The sequence below is a fragment of the Nerophis ophidion genome, linkage group LG15 (assembly GCF_033978795.1).
Source record: "Nerophis ophidion isolate RoL-2023_Sa linkage group LG15, RoL_Noph_v1.0, whole genome shotgun sequence".
In the NCBI taxonomy this organism is placed as follows: domain Eukaryota; kingdom Metazoa; phylum Chordata; class Actinopteri; order Syngnathiformes; family Syngnathidae; genus Nerophis; species Nerophis ophidion.
This window is the reverse complement of record NC_084625.1, coordinates 16,455,823-16,475,718: the sequence shown is the minus strand read 5'-3', so window position 1 is coordinate 16,475,718 and position 19,896 is coordinate 16,455,823. Positions and strand designations below refer to the sequence as shown.

At 40.0% G+C, this 19,896-nt stretch overlaps 1 protein-coding gene across 1 annotated transcript in view; it reads left to right on the top strand.

Annotated features, from left to right (window-relative positions):
• Positions 1 to 19,896, top strand: part of ptchd1 (patched domain containing 1) — a 33,241-nt gene that overhangs the window by 2,098 nt on the left and 11,247 nt on the right. The window contains exon 3 of the mRNA XM_061921542.1: positions 11,708 to 12,452. Within this exon, the coding sequence (XP_061777526.1) occupies positions 11,708 to 12,452 (745 nt within the window). The remainder of the gene's footprint in view (positions 1 to 11,707; positions 12,453 to 19,896) is intronic.

The window sequence follows — 19,896 nt, the reverse complement described above, 5'->3', positions numbered from 1 at the left end:
AATATCTGCCTGTCGATCTCACCATCCACTCTTCCCTCACTTGTGAACAAGACTCAGAGGTACTTGAACTTCTCCACTTGGGACAAGATCTCCTCCGCAACCCGGAGATGGCACTCCACCCTTTTCTGGGCGAGAACCATGGACTCGGACTTGGAGGTGCTGATTCTCATCACAGTCGCTTCACACTCGGCTGGGATCCGATCCAGAGAGAGCTGAAGATCTTGGCCAGATGAAGCCATCAGGACCACATCATCTGCAAAAAGCAGAGACCTAATCCTGGGGCCACCAAACCAGCTCCCCTCAACGCCCTGACTGCGCCTACAAATTCTGTCCATAAAAGTTATGAACAGAATCGGTGACAAGAGACACACCCAGCAGAAAATGTTAAAAATTAAACTTCATCAGGGTCCCCATGCCTTATTTTGAGTATGTTGGTGTTTTCCTGTGTGCTGTGCTTTAGTTCTTGTCTTGTGCTGTTATTTTGGTGTTTTCCTGGAGCAGTTTCATGTCTTTCTTTGAGCGCTTTTCCCCGTACCTGCTTTGTTTTAGCAGGCAAGGCTATCTAAGCTGTTGCTATCCTTCTTTGGGTGGACAATGTTGCTTCCCATGTCATGTACGGATGTACTTTGTGGACACCGTCCTTGCTCCACATGCTGCAAGTTTTTGCTGTCGTCCAGCATTCTGTTTCTGTTTACTTTGTAGCCAGTTCAGTTTTACCGTCGTTTTACATAGCCATCCCTATGCTTCATTGCCTTTTCCTTTCCCTTTTGTTAATTGTTTTGTTTAAGCGTACCTTTTTACCTGCACACTGTGGTCTGCATATTGGGATCACAACAAACCATCCTTGCCTCACCTGACACATTCCGTCTTTTACAAAGCAATTAAAGGGGAATATTATCACCAGACCTACGTAAGCGTCAATATATACCTTGATGGTGCAGAAAAAAGACCATATATTTTTTTAACCGATTTCCGAACTCTAAATGGGTGATTTTTGGCGAATTAAACGCCTTTCTGTTAATCGCACAGGAGGCGATGACGTCAGAATGGGACGTCGCCGAGGTAACACACCCACCATTTTCATTTTCAACACATTACAAACACCGGGTCTCAGCTCTGTTATTTTCCGTTTTTTTGACTATTTTTTGGAACTTTGGAGACATCATGCCTCGACGGTGTGTCGACGGTGTGTTGTCGGAGGGTGTAACAACACTAACAGGGAGGGATTCAAGTTGCACCACTGGCCCGAAGATGCGAAAGTGTCTGCTGCCAGACCCCCATTGAATGTGCCAGAGTGTCTCCACATTTGACCGGCGATGCTAAGGCAGACATGGCACAGAGATGTATGGATAACCTGCAGATACATTTGCAACGATAGTCAACGAAATCACAAAGGTGAGTTTTGTTGATGTTTACTGCCAGCTAATCGATGCTAACATGCTACGCTAATCGATGCTAACATGCTATTTACCGGCGGTGCTAAAGCAGACATGGCACAGAGATGTATGGATAACCTGTAGATGCATTTGCAACTATATTATGTTTCCTTCCACCCACATTTAATGCGAAATAAAAACACTTACCAATCGAAGGATTTAAGTTGCTCCAGTGTCAAAAGATGCGAAAGTCCTGATCGTTTGGTCCGCATATTTTACCGGCGATGCTAACGCAGCTATTCGGCCATGCTATGGCTATGAATAGCGTCAATAGCTATTCGCTCAATAGCTTCAGTTTCTTCTTCAATATTTTCATACTCCAACCATCTGTTTCAATACATGCGTAATCTGTTAAATCGCTTAAGTCGCTGAAATCGGAGTCTGAATCCGAGCTAATGTCGCTATATCTTGCTGTGGTATTCCCATTGTTTGTTTACATTGGCAGCACTGTGTGACGTCACAGGGAAATGGCCAGTGTCTTCGCAGAGAGCCGAAAATAAGGCACTTTAAAGCTTTATTTAGGGATATTCCGAGACCGGTAAAATTTTGAAAAAAAAATTCAAAAAATACAACAAGCCACTGGGAACTGATTTTTATTGTTTTTAACCCTTTTGAAATTGTGATAATGTTCCCCTTTAACTACCTGCGGCCACCTACTGACATGGAGTATTACGTGGTTACCCTGCCTAGTTCTACACGGCACAGACACTAAGGAACGGCACATTATTTGCAGATTATACGTAACTATTGACTTGCAAAAAATAATTTTTGGACCAATTAGGTGAAACTACTTAATTTCCCACGGCACACCAGACTGTATCTCAAGGCGCGGCACAGTAGTTGAAAAAGGGTATCTCCTTCCAGCTGCTTCTCTGTCAAACACACCATCGGCAGCTTTTCTTTGTTTTAATAGACACATTTGCACCGTTTAGATCTTATTATAACATACTCGGCTGGTTTTAAACTCATTCTGTTTTAGTAAAGGGCGGGGGTCAGCAACCCACGGCTCTCGAACCGCATGCGGCTCTTTAGTGCCGCCCTAGTGGCTCCATGGAGCATTTTTAAAAAAGAATTGAAAATGAAAAAAGACGGGAACTTTTTTTTTCCTTTTAGTATGTTTGAGGACAAACATGACTCAAACCTTCCCAGTTGTTAGAAAGCCCACTGTTTAATATGTGTGTATGCTTCACTGATGAGAGCATTTTGTGAGTATTGTTTTGTCCTACTAATTTCGTCAGTTCTTGAACTCACCATAGTATGGACTGTAACACAACATTTTGTTTACATGTAAAATATTCCGCTCGTTCTTTGTCTCATGTTGTCCACCAAACGTTTTATGCTGTGCCTGAACGCACAAAGGGGCACTTTGTTGATGTATTGACTTGTTGGAGTGCTAATCAGGCATATTTGGTCAGTGAATGACTACAAGTTAATCAATGCTAACATGGTCATTTGTAAGTATATTTGAGCTCATTTAATATCCTTTACGTACCTGTTGGTATATAATTTCGTTTTGCATGTCTCATGACACATTATCTGTATGTAATATTGGCTGCATTTCAGATAGTTGTGTGCCATGTTGTTCCAGACCACAGCAAACATTAGCAACATTTCTGTCAACAATGATTTGCTTAAGCCTGTCACACATCATCATTTTGATAGTAGGCTATTATAGCTTATATAGACACTTACAATGTGTTGCCTTCATTATAAGACTTATATACAGCTTTTACATTTCTTGCGTCTCCAGACAGATTTGTTTTTTGTATTTTTGTTACAATATGGCTCTTTCAACGTTTTGGGTTGCCGGCCCCTGGTATAGGGCAACTCTTGGTGGGGATAAGTCAATGTTTTGCTTGTAACTTAAAGCACAACAGTTCACTGAGAGACAGCTCTTATCTCAAAACCCTCTTAAGTTGAGGTACCGCTGTATTAAAAAAGTTATAATCCCAACTTGATAATAAAAAAAGAGCAAACTAAATACTCTTTTTGTAATTGACATCGCTATATTTACAGTAACCTACCCATCAAAATGAGTTGACACTCTCCAATTCAATATTATGCAAAAGTGTCCCCAACGTTTTGACTGCACATTGCCCTGCACACAATGCAAAAGCTTTAACAATATATATTTTAAGATGTTTAGTGAAGCTTTTCAGGTCAGAGGTCATGAAAAGCGGCAAATTTTAAAAGCGAGCGCTTGAGCGCCTTTTCTCTCATATGTGGAGCAAACAAGTGAAGGAGATGATAGATTTTTTATTCAGACTCTATAGAATCTATAGATTTTTTACTTTGGGGCTGCATTGGGCTAAAAATAATTTGGTCGAGGCCCCAAATCTTTTATTTATATATATATATATATATATATATATATTAATATAATGAATATATATTTAATAATTAATGTAATTGGATACTAAGAGTATGTGAATGTTCGACTCGTTTACTTCTGTGACGACCACCTTAAAGTTTTGTAATCAATCAAAAATATAGACGAGCTAAAATGCGCCAAACATGGACAAGTGCCGAGAGTGTTTTGCATTTTTCTCATCATGTAATTGGTTTTAATGTGTGTAATTTAGAATTGTTTATGGTGCATTGACATTTTTTATAATATCCACAAAGTTCAGCGAACAGGTTATGTTATGTGTGACCATGTCTGTTGTCATTTTGTGTAGGTAGGATTTTTTATTTTATGTGCACCATGACTAGGGAAAGTTGTTTGCATTGGGTCAAATAAGTAAATGCGGCGCTAAATTGCATTCATTGGCCTGAAGTACTTACAAGGGCCACTTGATGGTGACACATTGTTTTAAGTTTAATCTTCTGAACATCTTCCTGCGGGCAAGATGTCTTTTTAGACTCATGACGTTACGCGGGCAAACCTGAAGACGTCAGCGGGCTGCATGGGCCGTAGTTTGGACACCACTGCTCAATAGGGACACATACTAGTGTTAAAACATGAACAAAAAACTATATTTACATGATAGGGGAACTTTAATAAGCATAGAATGGGCGATTGACTGGTATTGTAAAATATATATTTGCTAGTTAATATACAAATATACAAGGTTTGCATAAGATAATAATTGATAATGAATGATAAATATGAATGTAAAAACTGAGCGTTATTATCCTTACAAAGGCAGACTTTAGAACTGGATTTCATGTTGCAGCCACAGATTTTATTTAAAGCAATAAAAAAGGCAGTCTGCACTTAATTTGAATTACAACAACACGATGTAAACGATAAAATCTCTTATAACACACAGAACCAAGTTTATCTGCCATTTTTCGCAGTTGTAGCTCCCCTCGCATTGTTTATGCGTTAGCTATGACAACAAACTACCCTCGACGACCACAAATCAAACTTAGTTCTCATAAACACATGCAATATAATCCAAATTTATTGCGGTGCTGGGCCATTATTTCAATGTGAAATGAATCAGTCGCGCTATTAAATCACAAATAAGGCATCGCAGAATTTTTGAAATAGTCAAGTCAAAACAAAACAAAAATGATGTGTAGCAGGAAAAAGACTGAGGAAGTACAATGCCTGGATGCAAGAGCCTGGCATCAGTCGTGTTGCTAGGTAACCAGCAGTGTGGATGCTGGCGCTGTTGTCCTTTTGCCATGGCAACAGGGATCTTTGTTTGTCCATCACCGCAGCAATTTCCCCCTGCCTTTAAAACAAATCTGTTGCTTAAAAAAAAAAATTCACACAAGTTCTTAACCTTTTTAACCTGGAGGTCCCAACTTTTCCACTCCAAAGGATCCCACCTAAATATTAACACTGAATTAGTACTCTTAATTTTAATGGTGTTCAATAATTATATCTAATGTACTCAACGTGTAACAGGATCAATCTTGTAAAATAATATGAAAGCATGTTTTTTTGTTATCAAGGCTCAGGTCAGGCTGATTACAATAATAAATACTGCGAAAGAAGGGGCTCATTAAAACTGAAGAAAAATAATATTTTTCATACAATCACACAGTGTTAAAATAAAACAATTAACCAAATTAATAATTAATTATAATATTATGCATGTTTTTTGAATAAACTGTCAATAAAACGCGAATGAAAATATAGCCTCGGCACAGTAGTCATAATTTTTGCGCTTACATTTTCCTATCACTTTAGCTCCAGACTTCTTTGGTTTGTTTGAGGTTTTCATTACTGCCACATGTGATGGAAAAGTGTATTACAACTGGAGATGGGAATTGCTAAGATATTCCTAGTTTCAGTTCCTCAACGATTCTCTTATCGGTTTTTATTCGGGGAAAAATAGAGAAAAAAAAGGGTTGATTGGCATCAATGTATACTACTTTAAAGGTAACATGGCCTTACAAAGACTACAGTGAGGTTTTAAGAGGCAAACAGCATAGGAAAAAATACTTTTTTGAAAATAAATTTAAGAAATGAATATTATTTTGTAGAATTTAACAAAATAAATAATGTGAAAATCACGCAAGAATGTAAAATTCCTTAACATTTCATATCTACTTATTACATGCAAAGTGAGATATGTCAATCCTTTTATTTATTATAATTTTCAGAGGGACAAACTGTAGAAAATGGATGAATGGATGATTATTGTTTAGAGATAATGAAAACCTTGAAATGAAAATCTCAGAAAATGTGAGGTTTCAAAAACTGACGATCACAATTATAACAAATGAAGGCTTGACATATCTCACTTTGCATATAATGAGGAAATATCACATAAAATTAAATTTTTGAAGTTAATTGCTAACATGAATGTACTTGTACACAATAATCAATTTTTTTTAAATTCCACCTGTAGTGGAAATAACTGAATGGAAATGTTGTTGGAAGAAAACATTCAAATTTTATATGACTACAATTGAACATAAGAGAGCCCACTGCTGCTAATAAATGCAAGCTTTGGACCACAGACTTAGTCGCTGCTTGGTGCCATTTGTCTTGCAGCAGACGTGAACTGGGGCGAGTACTTCCTGCCTGCCTCGGAGCCAGTCAGAATCTGTCTCTCGTCATGCGCATCTAAATAAGAGGCATTCATTTCAAGTGAACAAATATGATAGGCGGGGAGTTAGTACCTGTTGTATTTAAAGGGCGTGCTAGCGTTACTGCTGCAGGGATGACATCAGAGCGGATAAAAACGCGACTTTAATTTATAATTATTGAATGCCGTATGTTCAAATATTTCAGTATATTGTTCGCATGTCCTTGATAAAATAGCAGCTTTATAATTATTACAAGTCCCGCTGTTGCAGTCTTACATTGTAAAATGTTGTCAACTTTAGAGCTTACTGAAGAAGCATGTCAGGTTCAAATTTAATCTAATATACTGAAAATATTGTCTGATTACAAGAACATTACAAAAGTATATGAATAAGAAGTCATAATGAACCTTTTTGATCAACTTCAGAGCGTTTGTTCTGGCCTGGCAACACCATTTTGAGATCTGACGTCACTACGCACTTTGCGTAATGACATTATCCCCACCCGGAAGAATCATTAGGTGAACCATTTAAAAAATAAATGGTAAGTAATTCCAAGGAATTGATACACTGGGAACTGGTTCTAAGCAAAAACTGGTTTTCGATTCCCATCCTAATTACAACTGAGTACCGTATTTTTCGGACTATTAGTCGCGTTTTTTTTTATGGTTTGGCCAGCGGTGCGACTTATACTCAGGGGCGACTTATGTGTGAAATTATTAACACATTACCGTAAAATATCAAATAATATTATTTAGCTCATTCACGTAAGAGACTAGACGTATAAGATTTCATGGGATTTAGCGATTAGGAGTGACAGATTGTTTGGTAAACGTATAGCATGTTCTATATGTTATAGTTATTTGAATGACTCTTACCATAATATGTTACGTTAACATACCAGGCACCTTCTCAGTCGGTTATTTATGCGTCATATAACGTACACTTATTCAGCCTGTAGTTCACAATTCTTTATTTATTTTAAATTGCCTTTCAAATGTCTATTTTTGGTGTTGGGTTTTATCAAATAAATTTCCCCCCAAAATTTGACTTACACTCCAGTGCGACGTATATATGTTTTTTTCCTTCTTTATTATGCAATGTCGGCCGGTGCGACGTATACTCCGGAGCGACTTATAATCCGAAAAGTACGGTACTTAGAACTATGTTGTGACCTTAATATGAACCAAGTATTAGCAACTTTATTATACATTCGCGCAAACTACACACTAGCGTCACAGGGCGTTAACTATCTTATGCAGCTGCAGTGTTGACATACAGAGCTTTTGCATCATGATCGCATCTGACTTTGTAAAAGTCATTTCTACATGATCGATCATGCCTCGCACCTGGATAGTACAAAGATGTGGCCATAAACCGAGAAGTTGGTCATCTGTGACATCCAACTTCCCCAAAAACTGCGACTTATACTCCAGTTTTTTTCCTTCTTTATTATGCATTTTCGGCAGGTGCGACTTATACTCCGGAGCAATTTATACTCCGAAACATACGGTACTGCTGTGGCCTATGTGGACCACAGCTGGGAAATGTATTTATTGACGGCCCTTTAGATCAGACCTGGGCAAAATAAGTTAAGCGGTTAAGCTTTTCAATCTGCCCCGCCGGACATTCCCAAATATTTTTTTTAGATCTTTAATCCAATCCAATCCATCCATCCATCCATCCATCCATCCATCCATTTTCTATTGCTTATTCCCTTTGGGGTCGCGGGGGGCGCTGGTGCCTATTTCAGCTACAATCGAGCAAAAGGCGGGGTACACCCTTGACAAGTCGCCACCTCATCGCAGGGCCAACACAGATAGACAGACAACATTTACACTCACATTCACACACTAAGGCCCATTTAGTGTTGCCAATCAACCTATCCCCAGGTGCATGTCTTTGGAGGTGGGAGGAAACCGGAGTATCCGGAGGGAGCCCACGCAGTCACAGGGAGAACATGCAAACTCCACACAGAAAGATCCCAAACCCGGGATTGAACCCAAGACTACTCAGGACCTTTGTATCGTGAGGCAGACGCACTGACCCCTCTTCCACCGTGAAGCCTCCCAATCCAATCCAATCCAATCCACTTTATTTATATAGCACATTTAAACAACGAAATGTTTCCAAAGTGCTGCACAACAATATTAAAAATAATATTCAAATACTATGAGCTCCACCAATGACTGAATAAAAACAAAAAATAAATACATATAAAACCCATATAAAATCAATATAAAATACATAGGATTAAAACGAAATTAAAGGGTAAAACCAATTGAAACAATAAATAGAAATCAAAATTTTAAAAACACAGAGGACCACACAACTCACATAGTGTTAAAAGCTTTAAGATGGAAACTGTAGCTGCCACTATGATGTGCAGTGGTATTTACAAATGACCGTAAGTATGGTACTATACAAAGTATTTCAAATGTTGGAATCTGCGCTTTTCCATGATATACTGGTTACTATGGTCATCTAATTAGTTACTATGGTAATCTAAGTCACAGCAGCTCAGACAAGGCACCAAGCAGTGTAGGTGGGGTGTTTCCACAGAGTGCTTCCATAGCGGCAAGCCTGAAATGCGGGTGTCAGGGACAGACGAGAAAGGAGATTTTTACCATAAAGTTCGAAAGCTTAATGGAACATTATCACAATTTCTGAAGGGTTAAAACCAATAAAAATCAGTTCCCAGTGGCTTATTTTATTTTTCGAAGTTTTTCTCAAAATTTTACCCATCACGCAATATCCCGAAAAACGGCTTCAAAATGCCTGATTTTAACCGTCGTTATATCGATAGTTGGAATATGGAGGCAGGTAGCGAAAACAAAATTGAAGAAGAAACTGAATCTTTTGAGCCATATCACAACAGACAGCGGCACGGGAGGAAGCGAGGACGAAGTCGGCGATCGCCTTCCAACCAACGATTGGTATGTGTTTGTTTGGCATTAAATGTGGGTGGAGGGAAAGGCTGGATGCAAATATAGCTACAAATGAGGCATAATGATGCAATATGTACATACATCTAGCCTAAATAGCATGTTAGCATCAATTAGCTTGCAGTCATGCCGTGACTAAATATGTCTCGATAGCACACTCCACATAAGTCAATAACATGAACAAAACTCACCTTTGTGCATTCATGCACAACGTTATCAGTTTGGTGGACAAAATGAGACAGAAAAAGAAGTGGCATTAATCACGTCTTAGCCAACATATCCAGGGGGTTTACCTCGCTCGTCTGCGGGAAGAGACTGCCGTCGTCCCTGAATAGCTCACACTCGGGCAGATTCAGTGGTGGTCTATTTTCCAATGTTGCAGATTTCGTTGACTTTATCGTTGGAAATGCATCTACTTTGAGTGTCGCAGGATATCCACACATTCTTGCCATCTCTGTTGTAGCATAGCTGTCGTCGGTAAAGTGTGCAGAACAAACGAGGGACTTTCGCATCTTTTGACCACTGGTGCAACTTGAATCCGTCTCTGTTCGTGTTGTTACACCCTCCGACAACACACCGACGAGGCTTGATGTCTCCAAGGTACGGGAAAACAGTCAAAAAAACGGAAAATAACAGAGCTGAGTTGACTTGGTGTGTGTAATAAGATTGAGGAAATGGCGGAAAATGCTTCATGTTGTGACGTCACGGGTGAAAGGTCATCGCTTGACAGGCTATTAATTGAAAGGCGTTTAAATCGCCAAATTCACCCTTTTAGAGTTCGGAAATCGGTTAAAAAAACATATGGTCTTTTTTTTGCAACATCGAGGTATATATTGACGCTTACATAGGTCTGGTGATAATGTTCCCCTTTAGCGATGTATCAGATATATAAGATTGTAGGTGGGTTATTTTGACCCTTCATGTTCATATTTGGCTGTGTTTGTTGCGTTTTTGTTGCGTTTTGCTTGATGGTAAAATATGTCAACGTTCATATGTTGTCAATATGCTGTTTTCTATCATTCATAGTTAATATTGTGAATCCCACATTATTTATTTACATGTTCATTCTGGGTGTTTCATTCAGTAAAAAAAAAGTCGAAATTCCATTCTGTTTTTTTAAGGCAATCTGTCATTTTAGCATTCAATCAGTCATTATTGTGAGGTTTTGTATTTGTGTTCCTAAAAATAGATGTACCGGCCCCAAACACATTTTTTTTTCTATGAATTTGGCCCCCGAGTCAAAATAATTGCCCAGGCCTGCTCTAGGGCATGGGTGTCAAACTCTGGCCCGTGGGCCAAATTTGGCCCGCCGTGTAATTTCATTTGGCCCTTGAGGCAATAATAAATTAACATTAGAGCTGGCCCGCCGGTAATATACAGTGGCGGTGCCGCTGTATCACCGCATTCAACGCTAATTCTCATACTTGCCAATCCTCCCGATTTTTCCAGGAGAATCCCGAAAATCTCCCGGGGCAACCATTCTCCCGAATTTCCACCCGGACAAAAATATTGGGGGCGTGCCTTAAAGATACTGCTTTTAGCATCCTCTACAACCTGTCGTCACGTCCGCTTTTCCTCCATACAAACAGCGTGCCAGCCCAGTCACGTAATATATGCGGCTTCTACACACACAAAAGTGAATGCAAGGCATACTTGCTCAACAGCCATACAGGTCACACTGAGGGTGGCCGTATAAACAACTTTAACACTGTTACACCACACTGTGAACCCACACCAAACAAGAATGACAAACACATTTCGGCAGAACATCCGCACCGTAACACAACAAAAACACAACAGAACAAATACCCAGAACCCCTTGCAGCACTAACTCTTCCGGGACGCTACGATATACACCCCCGCTACCAACAAAACTCGATTTTACATGTCACTATAAAGTTATATAAGCCTTGCTTGTTCAATATTCAATGCAAAACTTGCTTGGGTCCCTATTTAAAGGTTAAGTTGTTCAACTTTGGCCCGCGGCTTTGTTCGGTTTAGAATTTTGGCCAACTCTGTATTTGAGTTTGACACCCCTGCTCTAGGGGGTGCGTTTGGCCCAATAATGGACCCCCGGCCCTTTGGTTAAGAGACACTGTTGTACATTGAATCTCCCCTGAAGTGATTATTATTAATATATTAAAAAAATACAATCTTAATTTTAAATTATGAGAAGTTTGTCCGTAAAATCACTTTTATTAAGATATCACACTTACAGGACAAAAGTTAGGATATAGGTAATTCAATACAATACAAAAGCATTCCAAGGGTATTTAAGATGTGTTGTGAAGCCTGCCTTATGTTTTTATTGTCAGTTTGTCTTCGTTTGTCTTGTCACAGCTCCACAGGCTCATCTACCACATGCAGGTGTCAGTGCCGCCATCGGGCTTCAACTACTCCTTCTCCCACCTGTGTCTCCCCGACGACAAGAACGTCTGCATCGTCGACGACATCATCCGCGCCATGGAGGAGATCCAGTCGGCCCGTGCGGCCAACCGCACCACTTCGGTGCTCCGCTACCCCATCACGGAGCTGGCGGACGGGCGCCAGGCTTATATCGGCCACCAGCTGGGCGGCGTGCAGGGCTGGGGGCCCAACGGCGCGGTGCGCGGGCAGGGCGTCCGGAGTGAGGGCGTCCGGGGCGAGGGCGTCCGGGGCGAGGGCGTCCGGGGCGAAGGCGTGCGCTCAGCCAAGGCGCTCCAGCTGACCTACTACCTCCAAGCGCGTGGCGGCCTCATGGAGGGCGTGGCCGGCCAATGGGAGATGGCCTTCCTCGGCGAGCTCCGGCAGTTTGCGGCGCTGCACCCTCAGCTGGTCCTCTACCCCGCCACGTCCGCGTCCCTGAGGACAGACTTTCAGTTCTCCTCCGTCCTGGCACGGCGCCCCCTCTTGGCCAGTTTGGGGCTGTGTGGCATACTGGCCGTGCTCTGCTGTTCAATGAGGGACTGCGTCAGGTCCAAGCCGTGGTTGGGACTGCTGGCGCTGCTGTCCATCACACTCTCGGGCTTGACGGCTGCAGGGATCCTCAACCTGAGCGGGTCCACCTACAATTCCACGTACCTGGGCATCCCCTTTGTCATGCTGGGTAAGTATGAAATGTTCAATATAACACACATATGGTCTTTTCCATATACAGTGTAGTCATTTTTTGTTAGTCTCAGAGTGTACTGGAAGTATGGTTGCACGATACACAGTGGACGATATCAATTTGACCGACGATAGAGCTTTTGATACCATCGTTACATCGTGTTGATGACACATTGTCTGTGTCCCGCACATTTTACAGCGTCAAGCAAAAGAACGCGTTAACGCAACGCCAGCCTTTTAAGTCAGAAACCCTTGCCTATAAAAAAGTATATAAAAGTAACTTTATCACTGGAGGACAAGGAATAGCTAAATATGTTACACTGCACACCCCAGGAGGATATACTGGCTGATAAGCGCACGGTAGAGTGCTTGAATGTAAACAAAGGTGGGACGATCGATACACATTTTGACAGTATTGATACCAAGCATAGTATCAGTATGTATGGTCGATAATACAGTAGTTACGTCAATATTTTTTTATATATTACCGTATTTCCTTGAATTGCCGCAGGGCATATAGTATGCGCCTGCCCTGAATTACTGCCGGGTCAAACTTGCTTCACAAAATAATTAGCGCATACTTAGTATTACCGCCTGGTCAAACTCGTGAAACTTCCCCTGTCTTCATTTTCAAAATGGAGGAGGCTGATTTCAACATCGGTAATTTGAAATTGCATAAAGGGAAGAAGATTAAGAGCTATTCAGTAGGATTTAAGGTCCAAGCTTACATCACACTCAATTTTTTACTGCATGCCTTTGGTAAGTGCCGGAGTGAGAAGAGATTTTAAAATATTTAGCGTATGCTTACTTTTACCGCGTGCCTTTGGTAAGCGCGGGAGTGAGAAGATGTTTTAAATTAATTAGCGCCCCGGCGGCAATTCAAGGAAATACGGTATCTGACGTTTTTGGCATTGTTTACAAACTCAGGAAATTAGTCCTGGACACAGGAAGACTTAAAGGGCCAAAATCAAAAGATTTAAATCAGAGTAGGAATTATTTTTGATACTAAGTGATATTGTTACACGGCCAACCTGTGCTCTTGTCTGATTTATAATTGTGATTAAGAAAAAAATTGAATCATTCAATGATATTGAAAATTTGAAGTATCAGCATTGGTATCAACAATATTTCCCCTGTATTGGATCCATACCCAGTGTGGTATCCCCTGAAAACTAAGGTAATGTATCCAAAACAACAGAAGAATAAGTGCTTATTATATTTTGGACTACTTGCTAAATAACGCGTGTGACCTGGGATACATACTTTATCAGTATCATGCAGTCTCACGCTTTGAAAAGCTGCGCAGTACAAAACATGCTCTTGTAGCCAATAATCCTGACTTCCTCACTGATTTAAAAAACATGTTTTATTCATTCTGGTTTTGTCGGTTAAAGTGTTTTATATATTCTTTTCAAATTTTCTTTTAGTCAGACAATATTTTTGGTATACTGTATGGAATTGTATTTGTTTTTTCATTGTCCTACTGAGTTAATGTTGATTATTTTGAATTTATTGTCATTTATTGAGGTTATTTATTTACATTTTTCAGTATCAAATGTTTGAAGTCAGTCCAAAATATTTATAGTTGAAATAAGGATTTAAAAAAAAAAAATTCATATTTGTTTTCTTTAATGTTAATTAGGATACAGTGTTAAGCAGAGGTGCACTTACATCAATTTTTTAGACTGATGATACTATTTTTGATGTATATGGGAGTTGCGTGACAGAAAATAGTTGAGAAGCACCGCATTAGGCTGCAATTTTAACAGCAACACCCTGCTAAGTTGGCATATTCTCAGATGATGACAGATAGTTGGCCAAGTTCCAGCCTTAAAGGCCTACTGAAATGAGATTTTCTTATTTAAACGGGGATAGCAGGTCCATTCTATGTGTCATACTTGATAATTTCGCGATATTGACATATTTTTGCTGAAAGGATTTATTAGAGAACATCGACGATAAATTTCGCAACTTTTGGTCGCTAATAAAAAAGCCTTGCCTTTACCGGAAGTAGTAGACGATGTGCGCGTGGCGTCACGGGTTGTAGGGCTCCTCCCATCCTCACATTGTTTTAATCATAGCTTCCAGCAGCGAGAGCTGTTTGGACAGAGAAAGCGACAATTTCCCCATTAATTCGAGCGAGGATGAAAGATTTGTGGATGAGGAAAGTTAGAGTGAAGCACACAAAAAAAGAAAAGGCGACTGCTCCAGGCGGCGGCAGTGGGACCGTTTCAGATGTAATCAGACACATTTACTAGGATAATTCTGGAAGATCCTTTATCTCCTTACTGTGTTAATAGTGTTTTAGTGAGATTGTAAATTCATACCTGAAAGTCGGATGGCTGCGGTGAACGCCAGTGTCTCTGAGAGAAGCCGAGGAGCCAAGATCACAGCTGCCTTTTTGAGCTGCAGGAGGAGGTCGCATATTCCACTGAAGTCTCCGGTAAGAGCCGACTTAATATCACAATTTTCCCATCCAAAAACGTGCTGGTTGACGTAGAGAAACATGTTCGCTTGACCGCTCTGCGTTAAAGCTTCACAACAAACAAAGAAACACCGGCTGTGTTTCGGTGCTAAAGGCAGCTGCAATCCACCGCTTTCCACCAACAGCATTATACTTTATAGTCTCCATTATTAATTGAACACATTGCAAAAGATTCAGCAACACAGATGTCCAAGTTACCGTGTAATTATGTGATAAAAAGAGACGACTTTTAGCCGTGTGTGGTGCTGGGCTAATATGTCGACTGTGTTGGATCCAATATGGATTGAACTTTCACAGTATCTTGTTAGACCCGCTCGACATCCATTGCTTTCGTCCTCTCCAAGGTTCTCATAGTCATCATTGTCACCGACGTCCCACTGGGTGTCAGTTTTCCTTGCCCTTATGTGGGCCTACCGAGGATGTGGTATTGGTTTGTGTTGTGGTTTGTGCAGCCCTTTGAGACACTAGTGATTTAGGGCTATATAAGTAAACATTGATTGATTGATTGATTGATTGATTGATTGATCATACGCGTCATCATTCTGCCACGGTTTCAACAGGAAACTCCGCGGGAAATTTAAAATTGTAATTTAGTAAACTAAACCGGCCGTATTGGCATGTGTTGCAATGTTAATATTTCATCATTGATATATAAACTATCAGACTGTGTGGTCGGTGGTAGTGGGTTTCAGTAGGCCTTTAATTTTAAAGGGGAACTGCAGTTTTTTTTTCAATTTTGCCTATCATTTACAATCCTTATGTAAGACAACAAAACATATGTTTTTCTTCTTTTTTAATGCATTTTAAATAGTAAATAAATGCGATCAAAAGTCCATTGATAACGTAGCCTTTGGGAGTCGCACTATTCTGCCTATAAACCTCTTAAAAAAAAATCCAAACACCTCCATTAAGTTTTTATATACATGCTGTAAGTACATATGTAATGTAGTAACGGGCACAATTATGATTACAATATACAACATCACTGATTATTACTCACTGCAGACTTCATGAGAGCCAACAAACGTAATAAAACATCACTTAGTCCAAGGTCTGCTGTCATTACAATGCCGACTGCTTGGATTTTCATATATTCCCATTTGGCTGAAGAATGACTCATAATGGTCGCGAAAAAAAGTATTTTGTGTCGTTCTCGCCATTCCCTGGCCTAAATTGACTGTCGAAGTGTACCAACTTGGTGGAATATGTCCTCGTCCTTCTATTATCCAGGTGTGAGGCATGATTTAGGTTGTACAATAAATTTTGACAAGCAAAGAAAGCGAAGAAGCACATTACCAGTGTAAACATTGGCACACAAGCTTGTGACCACTTAGCTTGTGACCGCTATGAATATTCTGTCTGCGTTAGCACTTATAATAACAATATCATTATTACTATGTTAATATTCAAGTCACAAAATGTAAATGGAGATTTCTGGTGCTTTTTGGATGGATATTTATTGTTTTGTTTGGTTTTTTTTGGAATAGAGGACCTCCCAATGGCTCTGCTGTAAGCAATCTTTTATTTACGATTTAGTATGCAGTGTAAAAAATACATCCGACGTCATGTCTTTCATAATGATGGTGAACGATAGGCAAAGTTCCCGAAAAAGTGCAGCTCCCTTTTACGGCTTTTTTCTATTTAATTATTATTTTTCTGTATTTTTTTTGTATTAAAAACAACCTGGAGATACATGCTTGTCATTAGACAAAGTCCCTCAAATATTTATAGCGCCCATTTCCATTATTATTTTTTTTCATTTATTTAGCCTTTATTCAACCAGGTAAAATCCCATTGCGATCAATGATCTCTTTTCCAAGGGAGACCTGGCCAAGAGGGCAGCAGCAAGGTTACATCAAAAACAGTAAACAACACATAAAACATCGAATTTATAACATTAAAACTTGCTCACATAATAGATGTGCATACAGACAAGGTCGACTGCTATCCTTTCACAGATGCTTTAAACTCATTTAATGTAACACGGGTTTGTAGTTGAAGATTCGATTATAGGTTATTCCAAGCCTTCGCTGATGAAAAGCTAAATGTTCAGCTTTCGAAGGGCTTATTTCAAAATGACCCCAACAACTACAAGATCAGACCTCAACCACATACCCCGTTTCCATATGAGTTGGGAAATTGTGTTAGATGGAAATATAAACGGAATACAATGATTTGCAAATCCTTTTCAACCCATACGCAATTGAATGCACTACAAAGACAAGATATTTGATGTTCAAACTCATAAAATGTGTTTTTTTTTTTGCAAATAATGATTAACTTTGAATTTCATGGCTGCAACACGTGCCAAAGTAGTTGGGGAAGGGCATGTTCACCAATCTGTGTATCACATTTTCTTTTAACAACACTCAATAAATGTTTGGGGACTGAGGAAACTAATTGTTGAAGCTTTGAAAGTGGAATTCTTTACCATACTTGTTTGATGTACACCTTAAGTTGTTCAACAGTCCGGGGTCTTGTTGTCGTATCGTATTTTAAGCTTCATAATGCGCCACACGTTTTTGATGGGAGATATGTCTGGACTGCAGGCGGGCCAGGAAAGTACATGCACTCTTTTACTACGAAGCCTTGCCGTTGTAACACATGTCTTGGCATTGTTTTGCTGAAATAAGCAGGGGCGTCCATGATACCGTTGCTTGGATGACAACATATGTTGCTCCAAAACCTGTATGGACCTTTCAGCATTAATGGTGCTTTCACAGAGGTGTAAGTTACCCATGCCTTGGGCACTAATACACCCCCATACCATCACAGATGCTGGCTTTTGAACTTTGCGCCTATAACAATCCGGATGGTTATTTTCCTCTTTGTTCCGAAGGACACCACGTCCACAGTTTCGAAATATAATTTGAAATGTGGACTCGTCAGACCACAGAACACTTTTCCACTTTGCATCAGTCCATCTTAGATGAGCTCAGGCCCAGCGAAGCCGGCGGCGTTCTTGGGTGTTGTTGATAAATGACTTTCGCTTTGCATAGTAGAGTTTTAACTTGCACTTACAGATGTAGCGACCAACTGTATTTACTGACAGTGGTTTTATGAAGTGTTCCTGAGCCCATGTGGCGATATCATTTACACACTGATGTCGGTTTTTGATGCAGTACCGCCTGAGGGCTCAAAGGGCCGTAATATCATCGCTTACGTGCAGTGATTTCTCCAGATTCTCTGAACCTTTTGATGATTTTACGGACCGTAGATGGTAAAATCCCTAAATTCCCTGCAATTGCTCGTTGAGAAATTTTGTTCTAAAACTGTTCGACAATTTGCTTACAAATTGGTGACCCTCGCCCCATCCTTGTTTGTGAATTACTTAGCATTTCATGGAAGCTGCTTTTATACCCAATCATGGCACCCACATTTTCCCAATTAGCCTGCACACCTGTGGGATGTTCCAAATAAGTGTTTGATGAGCGTTCCTCAACTTTATTAGTATTTATCTCCACCTTCCCCAACTTCTTTGTCACGTGTTGCTGGCATCCAATTCTAAAGTTAATTATTTGCACAAAAAAAAATTTCATCAGTTTGAACATCAAATACTGTATGTTGTCTTTGTAGCATATTGAACTAAAAATTATTTGCAAATCATTGTAGTCCGTTTATATTTACATCTAACACAATTTCCCAACTCATATGGAAATGGGGTTTGTATAACCCCATCCCAAAAAGTGAGTTTGTTAATTGTGTTACTGTTTTTAGTCAGCACTCACCTTGTGTCTGCCTTGAATCCGGCATTTGAAAGAACACTAATGCTCATCTCAGCATGCGGAACAGACACAGCCGAGGCGAAGCGCTTCTATTGATTTTTATACAACAGAACACTTCTGTCCGCCGTCTGTACACCTGATGCTTCCCTCCAGGCGCGTGACGAGAGGTTTCAATCCCACCGACAAGTGGTCGAGTATGACCTAGACTTCCTGGCGAGGGAGAGTGACGTCACTATACCACTAACATGATTTCTGACTCACTCACGGCCTGAACAAAAGTGCCTCTTAAAGCGTACAAGTCTTGGTACTGAAGTGTGGAGGAGGGGCCACTGCCTTAAAATAACCAACATGATAGCATGCAAGGGAAGACAAGAAAATGTTGCTCAGAATGTGTGGTAAAATAAGGAAAACAACTTTATTTCCTGTGTTTGTTAGTCACGGTTCTGCAGACTTTGTCACCCGGGAACAAAGTGTCGGCCCCGTTTCGGCTTCAGTTGAGGTGTGAAGTGTATTGTCGTGTTGTTGAGGCCGCTGCATCGGTGGGTGGTAATGGCTGACTCACTGGCGCCATGGCAACCGAACAGGCACACTTGACGAGCATCTGCTGCGTGTGCAAAGACAATCATTAAACAAGGTGTTCTTTGTTGTATACATTGCACCGTACTGAGAGCAAGGTCGGAGATTCTGTGCGGGTGTCAACAAAAACATCGAATCGCACATAGAATGTGTAACAATCTTTAATTGTTTTTTAAAAAAAAATTCAAATCAATTTACAATTTTTTATATATATCTTTTTTCACCCCGAAAATCTGTCCTGTCCAGCCACTTTATCAAATGTTTGGGTATAATTTTATTATACAAAACCTTTTTTTTTCAGTAATTTATACATTTATCAGAGAGCTGTGTATCTATTTTATGGAGAAATGTAGTTAATCAGAGAACTGGCACCCAAATTATTATTAAAAAAGTATTGGTTTTGAATTGAGAATCGATTCTGAATCTGTTACCACCAAGAATTGAATTGAATCGTGTGGTGCCCAAATATACACTGTCCTCATATTTTTCTCTTCTACTCCTGAAATGTTGCACACAAAAGAGTGAAAGTTGGTTCAAACATGCACTCCTGCTGAGTTGGTTGTGCTATTACTTTTCTGCCAAATACCATATGGTGGTGCTGTTATATGACTTGATATATATATATATATATATATATTTATATATATATATATATA